At 36.5% G+C, this 15,195-nt stretch overlaps 1 protein-coding gene across 1 annotated transcript in view; it reads right to left on the bottom strand.

Moving 5' to 3' along the window:
- Positions 1–15,195, bottom strand: part of LOC108732973 (SCY1-like protein 2) — a 104,585-nt gene that overhangs the window by 37,888 nt on the left and 51,502 nt on the right. Inside the window, exon 3 of the mRNA XM_025981151.1 lies at positions 1,288–1,638. Coding sequence (XP_025836936.1) covers positions 1,288–1,638 — 351 coding nt within the window. The remainder of the gene's footprint in view (positions 1–1,287; positions 1,639–15,195) is intronic.

Here is a 15,195-nt window from a genome sequence, read left to right as displayed (position 1 = left end):
CCTCATTCTTATCAAATATTACTATGCAATACATACCGAGTGTTAAAAAAATATTCTGTATTGTGAATTGTTAATTTTTCCAGAAACCGCTTAAAGTTGGGACTCGATCTAAATCAAATTCCTAGCTAGTTTCTGGAATTCTGTACAGGTAGATACCTTTTGATTGCAGTTACTGAAATAATAATGTAGTAGCAGGTCAATAAATAATTCATTTAAAACTTCGTCCACATCATTGTACTACAATATGTGTTTCTAAAATTAAACTGAATATTTTTTTTTACTTATTTTTCCATAGAATGTGAGCATATTTATAATATTTAATAATGATTTTGATTCTCCTACTGTGTTCCATACGTTTGGGATCGCGAATTTCCAAGGCATTGTAAATAAATCACAATTGGAGTGTATCCTCAGGCGACTGGCAATATGTATTTAGTCCTTTAGAATAAAACCTTTTTTAACGAAATTCTTGTGGGACTTCATTTAAGAAACATAAGGGTATGAAGTACTAAGTCTATTTCTCTTTTTTGCTGGTATGTACCAAATTATTTTTTAATTAAGTTTTTCTGAATCAAGTTATAGGAAATTATTGTTTACGTTAATAATTCAATGATCTCTTATTTAAAAAAAAAACAATAAGTTCTAGGTGGCCAGTATTCTGTGGAAACTGTCAAGCTTTTTAGTTATCATCAGCACACGCTGACAGCTCCTCCATTAAATAAGTGCAGACAACGCCATCTGGAGAAAGTTGCTGCTTAATATGGGATTCAATAGTGTTCTTCTCTAATAGAAGCATCCACTTGTTCTTGCTCCTGTCGAACATTATTGAATCCTGCAGTAACTATACATAGTAATCTTTTAAAGGCCTTAATACTATATATACTTGCTGCACCTAGCATGGATTTATTTTATTTATTTTTGTGGTTTTATCATATTTTTTTGAGAAGGGAAAATGAAAATTTTCAAAAGAGCAAGACATTTTAATCAGGTTTTCGTTTTGTAAACACGACCGGGTCTGCGTATCGGCTTTTGTTAAAATTCGGAACGCGTCGAGTTCGAAGAAAGAATACAAACTTTATTACGGTCATAAAACTGGAAAGTCCGAAAGTTTGTGGTTACTAAATCAATTTTAAGGGACCGAGAACGAGCTCGGGCTTAAAATCAGACCTCAGAGAAAGGTAAGCCATCCGTTTGTGGCGTCATTCCCTACTAAATTATAGAAAGGCTTTTTACGAATCTTCTGAATAATTCGAAGACGACAGAATGAAGGAATAATTGCTTTCTGACCTGTAAAATTCCATATTTATATTCTATATCCAGAAAATGATATTCTCTGGCATTTGGGGGTTTCTGAGTTGGAAGCTGCTGGGAGGCGCCCGTCGTCGGTACGCTTCCTTGATGGTTACTGTTCTCCTGGAACGCCAGGATGTTCGCTAAGCTCGCATACACCGGCTCCGAAGCGAACGCTAACGTTTCGGAACACTCCTCGGTCGGATGTAGCACATGAAGTATCTTCGGATGTCGGAATCTCTCTAATTGACGCACCGAACTTCGAAGGATTTCAGTCACGGTTTCTTTTCGTTTCGGTTTGTGAAGCTTTTCGGCACAGCGCTTTTCGAATATAAAAACTGAACATTCCTGAAACAAAACATAATAATTACTATTGACTTTTACAAACATATTTAAATTGTCTTTATGTGAAACAATAATTTCAATGGAATACTTAGTTGAATAGATCAATAAAAGTTGGCTTAACACATAAAAAACCAAATTATCATGAACGGTCTACCCGTCACGAATTACCAATTAGAATTCGGGGTGCCCCTCTATTGCAATATTAGATGAGTATTACCAGAAATCGATTGTAACATCACCATCTCTTTACTCTAGTCCAATCACCGAAACATTTGTGAACATTTTTAATTGCTTATCTATTCAACTTTTAACTATTGCTACTAATTATTTAAATAATGGTAAATTCATTCAGGACGTCCTTTCTTAGTTGAACACAGGTTAATGATGTTTAAGCTTTTGCATAACAACCACAATATTTCGTTATCGATAATCAATAGTTAATAAAGTGCATGCTAATTATATGCTATTATTTTCTCAGTGTTATTGGGGAAAGATTATATATATATACACACACACACACACACACACACACACACGTATGTACGATTGGTGTTTTGTGGGATTAAAAATAGATATGCATGAATACATTGTTAGGTCATTCAAAGGTCAAAGGAAGAATCAAATAAGAATGTTACCGATTCTGTGCGATTTATGTGCTTTGTTTTTTTCTTTTTCTCCTGAATCTTAGTAAATATACGTTACAATAGCCGACAGGACACCCTCGCTGATCTTAAATATTTACTCTGCCTTTTTAAAGGGTTCTCAAATCGTTGCTGTACGTATTCGAATTTTTTGAATGAAATCGATAAAAGAACGAGCTTACGCATTAAAGAACTTGTTGCGTGGGATATTGATGGAACTATTCAGAGATAAAGCCCTTTTTCCTTAAGCACACGTGCATATATATCCTACTTTTTGTTTATTACCATATATCTAATTCGAAATATTGACGCGTCCTGCTTTGAAGATGAAAGGATTCTATTTTGGGTAGTACACTTTTAAATGTTGGGGGAATAATATGAATAGATATTGAGAAACGAATTAAAAGAACGTAGAGGACGTAGAGAAAATTAGAGAAATCAGTCGGCAACTACCTTTTTTTTAAATCAAAAAGTAATGCAAACGTTGTAGTTAAAGTAGTATCATCTGTTGGGAATTTCTAACTGTACTATGTTAGGGGCTCCGTCAGGTGCAGAGAGATTCTTCTTTTCACAAATTTTTAAGGTACTGGTCTAGTATAAGATGACCGAGCAGCATGGCCTAGAGGTTTAGACGATTGCTTAGCATTCGGGAGGACGCCGGTTGCATTCCGGGTCCGTCTGCCTTGGTTCAAGTTTTTCTGTGGTTTCCTTGGGTCACCTAGGCAAATGCCTCCTGGGGCAGTAATATTCCACAGATAATCATTCATTCATCCGTCCCATCTTTCTCAGCCGAACCACCACCCACCCATTCCCACGATCCCTAAAAGGAGGCTACAGAGGGCCTTCCGCCCTACCTTCCCACTGAGGGATTGCCCGCCAACCAGCATTAGTGGCTGGTGGGAATGAAACACCAAAAAGTTTTTTTGACGTGACAACGTCTTATAATTCGATGGAGCCTGCTGCACGAACGAAGAAACATGACTCATGCGGCGTTACCTCGCTCTGAGGCGTTCCATTTAAGGCTTGAAGTGCAAGCGAGAGCGCGGAACCAGCGACAAAGAGGCCTCCGCGTTCAGCAGCGTTCGACATCTGTCTCTCTCCTACTTGAGTGAGCGATGCGTCCGCGTGGACAGCTGCTATACAATAATACATTTCCATGTACCTCCTTCTCTATATCCATACAAAATATCAAACAAATAAAATTAAAATTTTCTTTTGAAAAATGAAACCATTCCATCAGTATTTTCTTATGACGTTGTCACGTTCAACTATCGTCAGTAAACCGAGTTTACAGACAATCTATTTTTTTTGTATAGGATGCAAGATAAATAGATAATCTAAAACCAATTGGATACAGTTAGGATATCAGTCGTCGAAATTTAGCAAACTTTCAAAACCGCCAACTTATCAATTTAATTTTCTCTTAAATGTCCAATTAGTTTCCTGTTCGGTGGTTGTTAACACGGCCGTTATCAACGATATTGTTCTGGGAAAGCAATAACGTTTTTAAAGGGCTGGTAGGGCAAACCATTTATGGCGAGTCTAACCCATGAAAATTACTATCCGCGCAAATTGTCGGTAAAATTCCGTAGAAAAATATATACCGAAAGCTTAAGATAAATTGCTCTTATATAGGGCAATAAAGTTTATGATAGTAGTAAAGTGAATCCCCAGACACTTCTGGTGTCAAAACATGAGCGTTACCACAACAATTTCTGCATTACGACCATCTGCTGTTGCTAAATTCGTTTCCTATACGATATTATCCGCATCATGAACAAAACACGACGAAAATATCACTTCCATATCGAAGAATGATATCAAAAGTGGATACACAAAAAAAATGCATCTCTCGAAGTTAATCCATTTGTAAGCATGGATATGGGGATAAATAGTTTATTAACCCGTTTGAAAACATGGATAAATGGGTTAAATATAATAGTTTATTACGAATTAAAAATGGTAGGCGGTATGCTTTTAGGTGAACGTGCGTGAGTCGCCGGTGAGCTTCTGATGAGTGCTAGGAACTTCTGACATCAGAACATGATTAATTATTTATAATTATGGTCTTTTACTGCTATTAACTTCGTTTTTTCATATTGACTATTTGTTAACAGACAATAAACGATTAGAATGTTCTATCTATATCGAAGAATGTTCTCAAAAGAACGTAAAATGATACATGCCCATCAAAATGAATTCCTTAATGAGTATAGATATGAAGCTAAATAGTTTATTACAAAACAATTACCAAAAAGAATGGTGTAGGCAGTGTGAGACTTAAGCGAGATTGTCTGAGTCGACGGTGAGCTCTTGACGAGTACCTATTAGATGCTTCTGTCATTAGAACATGAACACTTCTATTATATTTTCTGCTTTACGATCATCTACTGCTATCAACTCCGTTTTCTATTCAATATTGGCCACTGGTTAATAAACAATAAATCATTAGAATGCCTCATCTATATCGAAGAATGTTCTCAAAAGAACGTAAAATGATACATGCCCATCAAAATGAACTCCTTAATGAGTATAGATATGAAGCTAAATAGTTTATTACGAAACAATTACCAAAAAGAATGGTGTAGGCGGTGTGAGACTTACGCGAGCGTGTGTGAGTCGACGGCGAGCTTCTAACGAGTTCTAGGTACTTCTGACATCAAAACATTAGTATTACTATTATATTTCCTGTACTACATTAAAAGATTAGAATCTCTTCTATATTTCTAATAAAACCCTTAGGTACATAAAGTGTAAATTAATCTGAGATGGCGGTCGTTTTTTTTCCATCATTGATTCTGTTTTTTTGTTCACTACATTCTATTTGATAACTAATGACGTGTTCTTTTCCACTAGTATAAAAATCAACAAGTTGTTGGAGAAAACGAATTAGATTTCCAACCAACCGTAGTTACCTACATACAATCGTAAGTCCGTAACCGACCCGAAAATCTTCTCGACTAGAAGATAAATGCTTGTGTTATACCGTACTAACGGCTTGGAAACATTCCTATTCATCAAGTTGTGATACTACAACACCCAACAACAAACATTCGTACCTCAGAATTACCTAGGAAATTGGAATAAAACAATCTACGAGAAAGGTATCCAGTTAAAACTAGTCACTTCCCTCATTCACGAATTGGAAGTGATTTACGGAAAAAAACACATTTTCCCTAGACAAAAATTTTCAGTCTCTCAGAGTCTTTCAGCGTCTCTGTGAGCGTCTCTCACATTTTTTCACAGTCTCTCAGTTATTGCCTAGGTGTTTTTATGGATCTCTCACAGTCTCTGTATGAGAGACTCGAACGATAAAATTGTTAATTCAGAGATTCGAGTCTCTCACAGAGAGACTGAATGAATAAAACTGAAAAATTGAGAGACTCGAGTCTCTCGTAGAAAGACTGGGATCTCTGAAATATGTTGAACTTAGAAAATTTTAACCATGTCTATCGAGACACCACTTATTGAGAGATTCGAGTCTCTCGTTCAGATTCGAGTCTCTCGTTCAGATTCGAGTCTCTCGTTCAGAGACTGGATTCGAAATGAGGATCTCTCTATGAGCGACTCGAGTCTCTCGTTCACAGACGCTAAACAGTTTTTTTGACTGTCTCTTGACAGTCTCTCTCAGCGACACCAGAAAGACTCGATGAGTTTCGGAGACTCGAGTCTCGCTTTCAGACTGTATAATTTTTCTCGTAAGTTTCCAGAGCGAGTATTAGATGAAGCAGGTTGAGCTTCTGGACAATGTTGCCGTGTTCTTTGGTTAAATCCAAGCGTTTTGCCATTCTTAGCATATTATTTATGTTAATTATTTGTGTTAATTTATGAGATTAATTCTCTTTACGCATGTCTGATAAAGTTACTTTTAATAGAATTTCACAAATTAAAAAAAATCATAAATTATAATCTACTCGAGATAAGTAGGTAATCATTTTTTCTGACATTTGATTATCTTCTTGAAATTTTCATATATCAACGTGATAGAGAAAATTTAAATTTCCCTCTTTCGAAAACATCCAATCAAACTTTGTAGGCAACGAGGTCAGAGCTACAACTTTACTTAATTAAACTTGCTGTGTGTTTGGTTCGTAACTGTGCCGTGGGACATGCGGGAACAGTTAATAGAAATGTCAGGACAACTATAAATTCTAAAAGTTGCATACATTGTAGCAAGAAGATGAAAGGGAATGTATTTTAAACAAAGATTTAATTATTTGATGAGCTCGAGAGTGCGAAGTAGAACAATAATTACCCGACGGATAAAGTTTTAAATTGGTGGAAAACTCACCAGCTTGATTAATATCAATTCTTTTCTCAAAACATCGAGTAGTTTATTCACAAGAACAGTTAATATAAATTAACTGTTCAAGTATAAACTTCTTTGAAAGCTCTTTCAGAACAATTAAAAGCAACTAATGCAATCTGTTAATGAATTGTTTTTCCCTGGACTTATAGGCCGAAAGCGTCGATTAGTGTCTTAATAAAAAAAAAACCCTCTTCATTCATTCATTCATTCATTTCGGTTCACTATATAACGTTAATTTGTTGAACATTACTACAACGTTATCTTCTTTTCGTTATGTGAAATTTCCTTTAATACAAGGCAAGTTTAGTTTTCCTTAATGTTTCTTGATCATGGAAAAGGTTTCCCAAAAAAAAGAGCATACTTTTCTTTATTAGGTCAACTTCAATGAAACAGGAAACTGCAGGATAAAAGACGTCCCTGCCATTCCGAAACAAAAAATAAAACTATTAATTTTTGTACAGCTATTTTTGAATTCCATTCTGGGGAAGTTATTGGGATTTTATCCACTCATTATTTCAGTCGATCAAAGGACTAAATGGAGCTGGACGGAATGAGATATAAAGGCTTCAAAGGTATTGCCCGTAGCAATGGGATCGCGCTCGTGAAAAACCGACTCAAAAACGAAATGTATAGATTAGAAAAACAAAAAGGCATATGTGAAACAAAGTTAGCCGAAATACTTTTTTGGGAGTGGGAACAATAAAATTGCATTCATAATCCTATGTCACACAAAAATGATGTTGCCCTTGTTTTTATGTAGTTCACGATATCACATGCATACATACATAGGTACAATACCCAACCATACAATAACCACAATGAAATAACCAACGACAAAATGACACCGTAACAAAATAATGCATGCGGCAATAAAAAACTTGGTGCATAGATATTCACACATACGAATCGGGGAAACCCTAGCTACCTACACAAAATCCCACCATAACCTAATCTCATGCTTTATCCAACATAATAGAGTACTTCATCATCATCATCATAAGGTCGTCAGTCTAAGACTGATTGGACACACACCTCGGCTCTTTCCTATCCTGAGCTAATCTTCGCATTTCCCTAAAACTAGAACATTCCACATCCTTAAACTATTTGCTAACAGTAATCCAATCCAGGTCTACCCCTTCTAACTCCCGTTTCTGCCTCTAATATGTCTCTGAATAAACCTTCATGCCTGAGAAGCTGCCCTACCAGCCTATCTCGTCTATTTCTTATTGATTTCAATAATGTCTTGTGTTCTCCTATTCTTTCTAATACCTCTCCATTTCTGACCTTCTCTGTCTACGGTATCCTCATCATTCGCCTGTAACACCACATTTCTAACGCTTCTAACCTTTTATTTTCCGCCGCGTTCACCCTCTATATTTCGCATCCGTACAGCGCCGCACTCCATACGTACACCTTTAACAATCTTTTACAAATTTCTAAATTAACCGTTCGCGAGCATAGAAGTGACTTCTTTTTATTGAAGGTGACTTGACCCTACGCTATCCGCTGCTTTATATCCCTACTACTCCTTCCGTCCTGACTTATCTGACCTCCTAGATACCTAAAATCACCCAATTCTTCTAATATTTCATCTATCTTTATATTCGCTCTTTCCCTACCTTTTCTTCCCTTACATAACAGTATTTTTGTTTTACACTTATTTATTTTCATACAATACTGTTTTGTCAATACCGCTTCCATTTTATTTAAAGCCATCTTCAATTCGTCCTTGCTAAATGCTAATACTGCTATATAATCTGCAAATCTAAGCATACTAATCTTTTGCCAATGATGTTGATCGCATCTTCGAGTCCCGTCGAATCAGAATAGAGTACTTTTGGCGTATATTTTCTCTAAATTTCAAATCTCCAAGTCCATTTTGTTTTCGAGGCACCATGTATCAGACCAGAAAAAAAATTAGTTTTTGAGTTATCATTAGAAAGAATTTATGTTTTTCCTTCTGCCTCACTTCTAATTTCTCTTCTTCCATTTTTCCGGAAACGCATAATCAAGAAGAACTTCTTTACGACTTTGTGATGTTAAAAATAAAACGGTAGTCTCAGTTGAGTTTGTGATCATTTGCTACGACATCTCAGTTCAATTGTTGACGAGCTCGATCGTAATACCTTATGGACCATTCGCTTTCCACTTTTTCATTTCCACCACGGCCCGCGCTGTGGCATCTAAATCGACCCAGGTACCCACGCATCGGTTCCTTTCTTGTATAACATCGCCCTTCCATTTCTTTAAATTGAACACTTTATTCGGCCGGAACGACCTTTCCCATTATATTCTCCATATTCCTTTTATTCTTATGGTAATATTGATCAAGTTAAATAATACTCTTGTTAGGCATCAGATCATAAACTATTTCTAACATAAACACTGAGTATGACGACTCCAACAAAAAATATATACTCCTACGTAATATATTAACAAAAATAAAGGTTGAAGCTTTTGACAAATTGGTAAAAGCTTTCGCGACCAGTAAGTTTACTGAAGCTCGTCACGGTAGGAAGCAACTTCAATATTTTCCATAGTTTCTTTGGTTCATTAAAGCAAATGTTAGAGTAGCAATTACATCCCATGTAATCTGTCAGTTCTCATCCATTTTACGAACCACCACCTAACCAGTCTTACGATTCCTAAGAAGAGGCTGGAAAAAAAACTTTTGGGTGTTTAATTCCCACCAGCCAGTAATGCTGGTGGGCGGGCAGTCCCTCCGGACTACGCCGGAAGGTAGGGCGGAAGAGCCTCTTCAGCCTGCTTTCAGGAATCGTGGGAATGGTTGGGTGGCAGTTCGGATGAGAAAGTTGAGACGGACGAAATGAAGACAGAAGAGAGTGAAAGATTATCTGTGGAATATTACTGACTAAGCATTTGATTAAGTGATCCAAGGAAACCACAGAAAAACTTGGACCAAGGTAGAGGGACCCGGAATCGAACCGGCGTCCTCCAGAATGCTAAGCAATGGTCTAAACCTCTAGGCCATGCCGCTCGGTTAAAAAGAAGATGCTGGAGGAGGTCTTCCGTCCTACACCTCTGCACTCATAAATCTCTAAGAGATCTCATTTTTCTCCACGATGATTGTAAAGCAGACACCAAACTTTATTCTAATAACCTTTTTTGACCTAAGAAAAACCGTCGAGTTGATTAATTCGTATGAAGACACCTGTTTTTATTCTCAGAAATACTGACAACAAATATAAATTTTGTTTTATTTGAAATTTACATTTGTATTATCGAAAATTCAAAAAGCAGTGATTCCGGGTTCGTTCAGTGGATTCTCATGAACGCTTTCAACTTGGAAAGTTATTACATCTCTCGGGATGTGGGAGGGCGAGTTGACACTGGCGCATCCCACACCGTATACAGTTTATTATTGTCGCCGTTGCTAGTGATATTTTTAAAACTCTCTTGAGGAAAGGAAACTGTTTCAGGTGGACGAAAAAAAAAAGGCGGTAATAATTCCGGAGAATTATTACTTTTTCCTCCGCTTACGGCGAATATACGAACTTAATGAACATTATTTATTATGTGTGTCCACGTACGGTCCAGTTTAATGTAAAATGTTACTAATGTAACGTATTTTTAGAACGTTTCCATTATTTGCCTTGTCTTTTACTATTTTTGGAATGTGAAAGTATTTTATGTTTCGAGACTATAATACTCCAACAAAACAGGGACAAAACTTAACGTTCTATTTATCATAATCACTGTTTGCGAACGATTAATTTAGAAATTTGAAAAGATGTATGTCTGGCTCTGTACGAGTGCGAAACGTAGGCAGTGGGAGCAGCGGAAAAGAAAAGACAAAAAAATCGGTTGTCTGTAAAGTCGGTTTACTGACGATAGTTGAACGTGACAACGTCATAAGAAAATACTGATGGAATGGTTTCATTTTTCAAAAGAAAATTTTAATTTTATTTGTTTGATAGATATTTTGTATGGATATAGAGAAGGAGGTAAAGGGAAATGTATTATTGTATAGCAGCTGTCCACGCGGACGCATCGCTCACTCAAGTAGGAGAGAGACAGATGTCGAACGCTGCCGAACGCGGAGGCCGATTGTGCCTCTTTGTCGCTCGTTCTGCGCTCTCGCTTGCACTTCAAGCCTTAAATGGAACGCCTCAGAGCGAGGTAATGCCGCACGAGTCATGTTTTTTCGTGCGTGCAGCCGGCTCCATCGAATTATAAGACGTTGTCACGTCAAAAAATGTGGTGTTATAGGTGAATAATGGGGATATCATGGATAGAAAGCGTTAGGAATGAGGGGGTATTACAAAAAGTAGCAGAACAATAAGGAATAAGCGAAATAGTTTGGTAAACAGGAGTTAAAAGCAGTAGAAGTAGACCAAGATTAGATTACTTTTCACAAATAGTTAAGGATGCGGGAAATGCGAAGACTAGATAAGGATAAACAAGATGCGTGTCCAACCGGTCTTAAAACAATTTCTGCTTATTGTTTAAGTATGGTGGCACAGGGGGTGAAGATGGTAAATCGAAACTAACAACCTAATCCAACCCTTATCTACCTAATCTTCATCACTGGACATTTCATAGTCCCACCCCTTTGCCCCTCCGACAGATCCGTTATCCACAAATTATCACTTTAATTTTCTGTTCCTTCACGTACACTTAAGTGTTCTAGAATCTAGAAGTTCACCCCCCAACCTATGACCGCTTCCTTTCTGCCTCTGTGCGTACCTTTTAAACATAATGTTTCTCCTTAGAAACTTTACCACCTTTACCTTTTTATCCCCTTGGGAGTGAAATCTTAGTGAACCCCTAAAGCACTCTCAAGAAACACTCCTTCTAAATCCAATTTTCTATATAGTGTCAATAATGTGTATTTCTTAAATTTTTTCTTAACAATCTTAATTCATTTTTCCTGATTCAAATATTTTGCAAGCAGGTATAAAGAAATCGTCTAGTTATACTATAAAATAGTAGTTTTAATCCAGGAATATACCGTTTTCTTGTCAGTTATTAGAGTAACAGTGGACAAATTAGCTTTACTCTTACTAGACCGGCTTTAATTTCAGTTTCTTTCAAACCCACCCTAAATATTTAAATAATTAAACGTATCAAACCGACTTGTAACTTTTAATGAGTCCTGGTCTGTTACAACACGAACGGATTTAAATATTGAACATCTGCTTCAAATGACTCGGTTAAATCACAAATTTCGGTGGTGTAATACCCAATTAAACTCCCCTAAAGAGTTGTTGAATTGAACGGTGACAGTAAATTAACAATATAATTTCTGCTTTGCCGCCTGTTATTTCGTTATCGTGGAATTAACTTCAAAGAAAATTAATTAGAGTCAAAACATCGGTCGGTAATGCGCCGTTCTTAGCGCCGGCGGTATCATTATTTAATATATTCGAACGCACAACACGAATACCTTCTTGCTTTTCAACCGGCAGGCGCTTTTGTTTTGTTGGCGTAAATAAATTTAATATTTTACTCCTGTGTCATCGTAAATATTTCAGGAGTAGGAGCGTAGGACGAGATTGCGTTTTTCCACGACATTGTTATCTTACAGCCTTAAAGACAACTAGATCGGCGGAAAAGGGGTTCAGAACAAATAAACGGGATTTGGAAGAGAACAATTCCTTTCTTTCTACGTTTTGCAGGATATTAACTGAGATCTGTTTTTTTACCAATTTTAAATTATCAAGATTTATTGTGGGTGTGTTTAGAAATATAACCTAGCATGTTAGCCAATGCTGATGATGTCATGAATCGACGCCATATTGTACTGGTGTGCCACCATATTGTACTGGTGAGACAGGTATGACGTCCCGAGATAAAAATGTTGGGTCTTACGGAGTTCTCTGAGAGAAACTGTCGAGAGACTGTATATAGACAAGGAGGTAAATGGAAATGTATTATTGTATAGCAGCTGTCCACTCGGACGCATCGCTCACTCAAGTAGGAGAGAGACAGATGTCGAACGCTGCCGAACGCGGAGGGCGATTGTGCCTCTTTGTCGGTCGTTCCGCGCTCCCGCTTGCACTTCAAGCCTTAAATGGAACGCCTCAGAGCGAGGTAACNACAAGGAATCAGGGAGGCTTTTTCACACTATAAGTAGTCTAAACTACAGTATCCAATAAAAGAATACGCCTGCTTTCAAATTTAAAACCATTTACCGTAGGGAGCTTTTCTTACCCCCCTCTCTCCCATGGGGAAAGCTTTTCCCATTCCCGCCTCTACATGTACGTACATATATGCAGATGTGTATATCTTGTTGGAATAGTTGATCATTATTCATTAATGCCAATAACGTCTTCGAACTGAAAGAGTTTGAATTTGAGATAGGAACATTAATATTTGACTGGTTTGGTAGCATTGCAAATCTTTCTGAAATATTTTAGTTGGATAATCTTGAGTAGAAATTAGAAGTTCTTTCCATTCGAATTGAGTTGATGAATCGTTAAAAAGTTAAGGGTGCAACTGAAATCACTTTTCTACCATATTTCAGCATCCATCTACCCTATATCCATCATAAAAAATTTTGACTTGAGAACATTTCGTTCACAAACTTTACTACATACAGGACTATACACGAAACTCAGGCAAAGGGGTTCAACCCCAATAGTGGCTTTGATTGAACAGATTTAGGCTCTCGATATTAAGGATTCGAATTATGAGGCTGAGAGACTGGGGAGAGTTTAAAAATTTTTGTCTATTGGTAGTAGTATATCAAACGAGCGCGTGAGTATCAGACTTTAAGGAATTTTTTATTGTAAGCAACTTTAATAACTTTTAGAGCAAAATTGTTGTTAACGAGCACTAAACACTAAACGCACTGGCCAGTAAATTTGCTGGGCTATATTTCAGAGTACACCCTGTATCTTTTTAAAATCATTTTCAATTACCTATACACACAAAAACGAAGATTAAACTGCCTTTAGAGCAAAGAAGACAGTGATTATTGCAACTGCAAAAATGAGAAGGAGGAAGCAGTAGTTAGAAACTTCATCCACGTTTTAATAACTTGTTGGATTAACAGTTTAAGTGGTGTCTGTTTACATTTGATGAGCAGGTTGCATAAATTCTGCTAAAAACTTCATTACTTTCCCAAGCGACTGTTGCATATTGCACTTCGGGCACTACGAACGGCAAGAAAACTAAATTTGCATGCTATCGCGTCACCAAATTGATAAGTAAACGTGTTCGAAATAACTTTCGTCTAATGGAGAAGTTTCTTTACGAGTTTATTTTATTTTTAATCGCCTGAAATTGAAATTCTCCTGGTAGAGATTTAGAAAGCAAAACATCATTTAAACACGTTGCAGTTTTAATTTTGATAAAATAAGTTTAGAAATATTTCAATTTCAACCGCTAATTTCGTCGTTGGTTGGTCTTTCTCTATTACTTTCAGGATCTGAAAACAATATTCGGTTTTTAGTATTTCCGATGGAATAATATATGAATAACAAAGGAGTTTAAAGCCTTTTCGGGTGGTATCATTCAAAAGATCTATTGATGTGAAGTAGAATTCCAGTGGAAACAAGAAAATCTTTTCTTTTACTCATCGGTACTTTTTAATTTAAAAAATTCAAAAGGAAGAGGTTTTTCGCAGTTGATCTTATTTCTTGAGAAAACTGAAAATTGTGGAACCTTTGAATCGTATTTTTCTGCTTCGATTTGCAACGACTTTGTACCACTGTATTTACTCTTTCTGTATTATAAAAAAAAATAAAGTTCATCGGTCAAAAAATATGCTCACCCTTAAAAGCCGTATGCTTGAACCACGTGTACGGTCGAATTCAATTAGTGTCTCGTTATTATCAACAGTCGAAAGCTTTTTTCGACGTTAATAGTTGGAGCAGCTTTTCCTGGAAGGACACGAGCAAATAAACGAGCGCAAATATTGTTTGTACGTTAACAAAATTCACGTTACGTATGCGATGCGATGGTCAAAAAATAAAACGGAATTTTTAAACAAACATAAATTGGAGCGTTTGTAACGCAGAGTGCACTTAATCCAACATAAATTGGCCATCTCACAGGTATATCACATCCTTATTAACATTTAATGAGGAAGGATCGATCACACAATACTTAGAGATAGAGAAGAAGCAATGGAATTTATAGTTCGGAAAAGATATCGAAAAGGACCTCTAGGGAAATAGATACAAACGAGAAAAATAAAGAAAGAGACTGATGGTTGAAGGAGAGAAAAAAATAGAGGAAAGTATGTATGAAAAAAAAAAAAATAAGACAGTAAAAGTAGGCGAAAGACTACAAAAAAGCAGATGGATGAATGGCACAAATCTAAAATATTTAGAACTGAAAAGAACGAAAAGTAAGGTAAATATAACAGCAGGACTAAGATGAAGCAGACCTTAGGGAAAAGGAAAGAAACTGAAAGAAGAAACAGGAAGAAAGAAGCTATAACTACTACTGTGGGATCCGTCAAATGGGCATACACCATCTGGTGGCAAAATTTATAACTCGAATGAGGGAAAAATTTACATAGGAACTGTGCACGCAAATTGTAAAATTGTTTATTAAAATAATAAAACACGTTAAAAAAGTAAAAATTTTTTTGATGATGGAGTCGACGAAGTTTTCTTCTAAAGTTAAATCAAATAAAAA

The sequence above is a fragment of the Agrilus planipennis genome, unplaced genomic scaffold, assembly GCF_000699045.2.
Source record: "Agrilus planipennis isolate EAB-ADULT unplaced genomic scaffold, Apla_2.0 scaffold1, whole genome shotgun sequence".
Taxonomy (NCBI): Eukaryota; Metazoa; Arthropoda; class Insecta; order Coleoptera; family Buprestidae; genus Agrilus; species Agrilus planipennis.
Note: the sequence above shows the minus strand (reverse complement) of the source record. Positions and strands in the feature narration are given on the sequence as shown.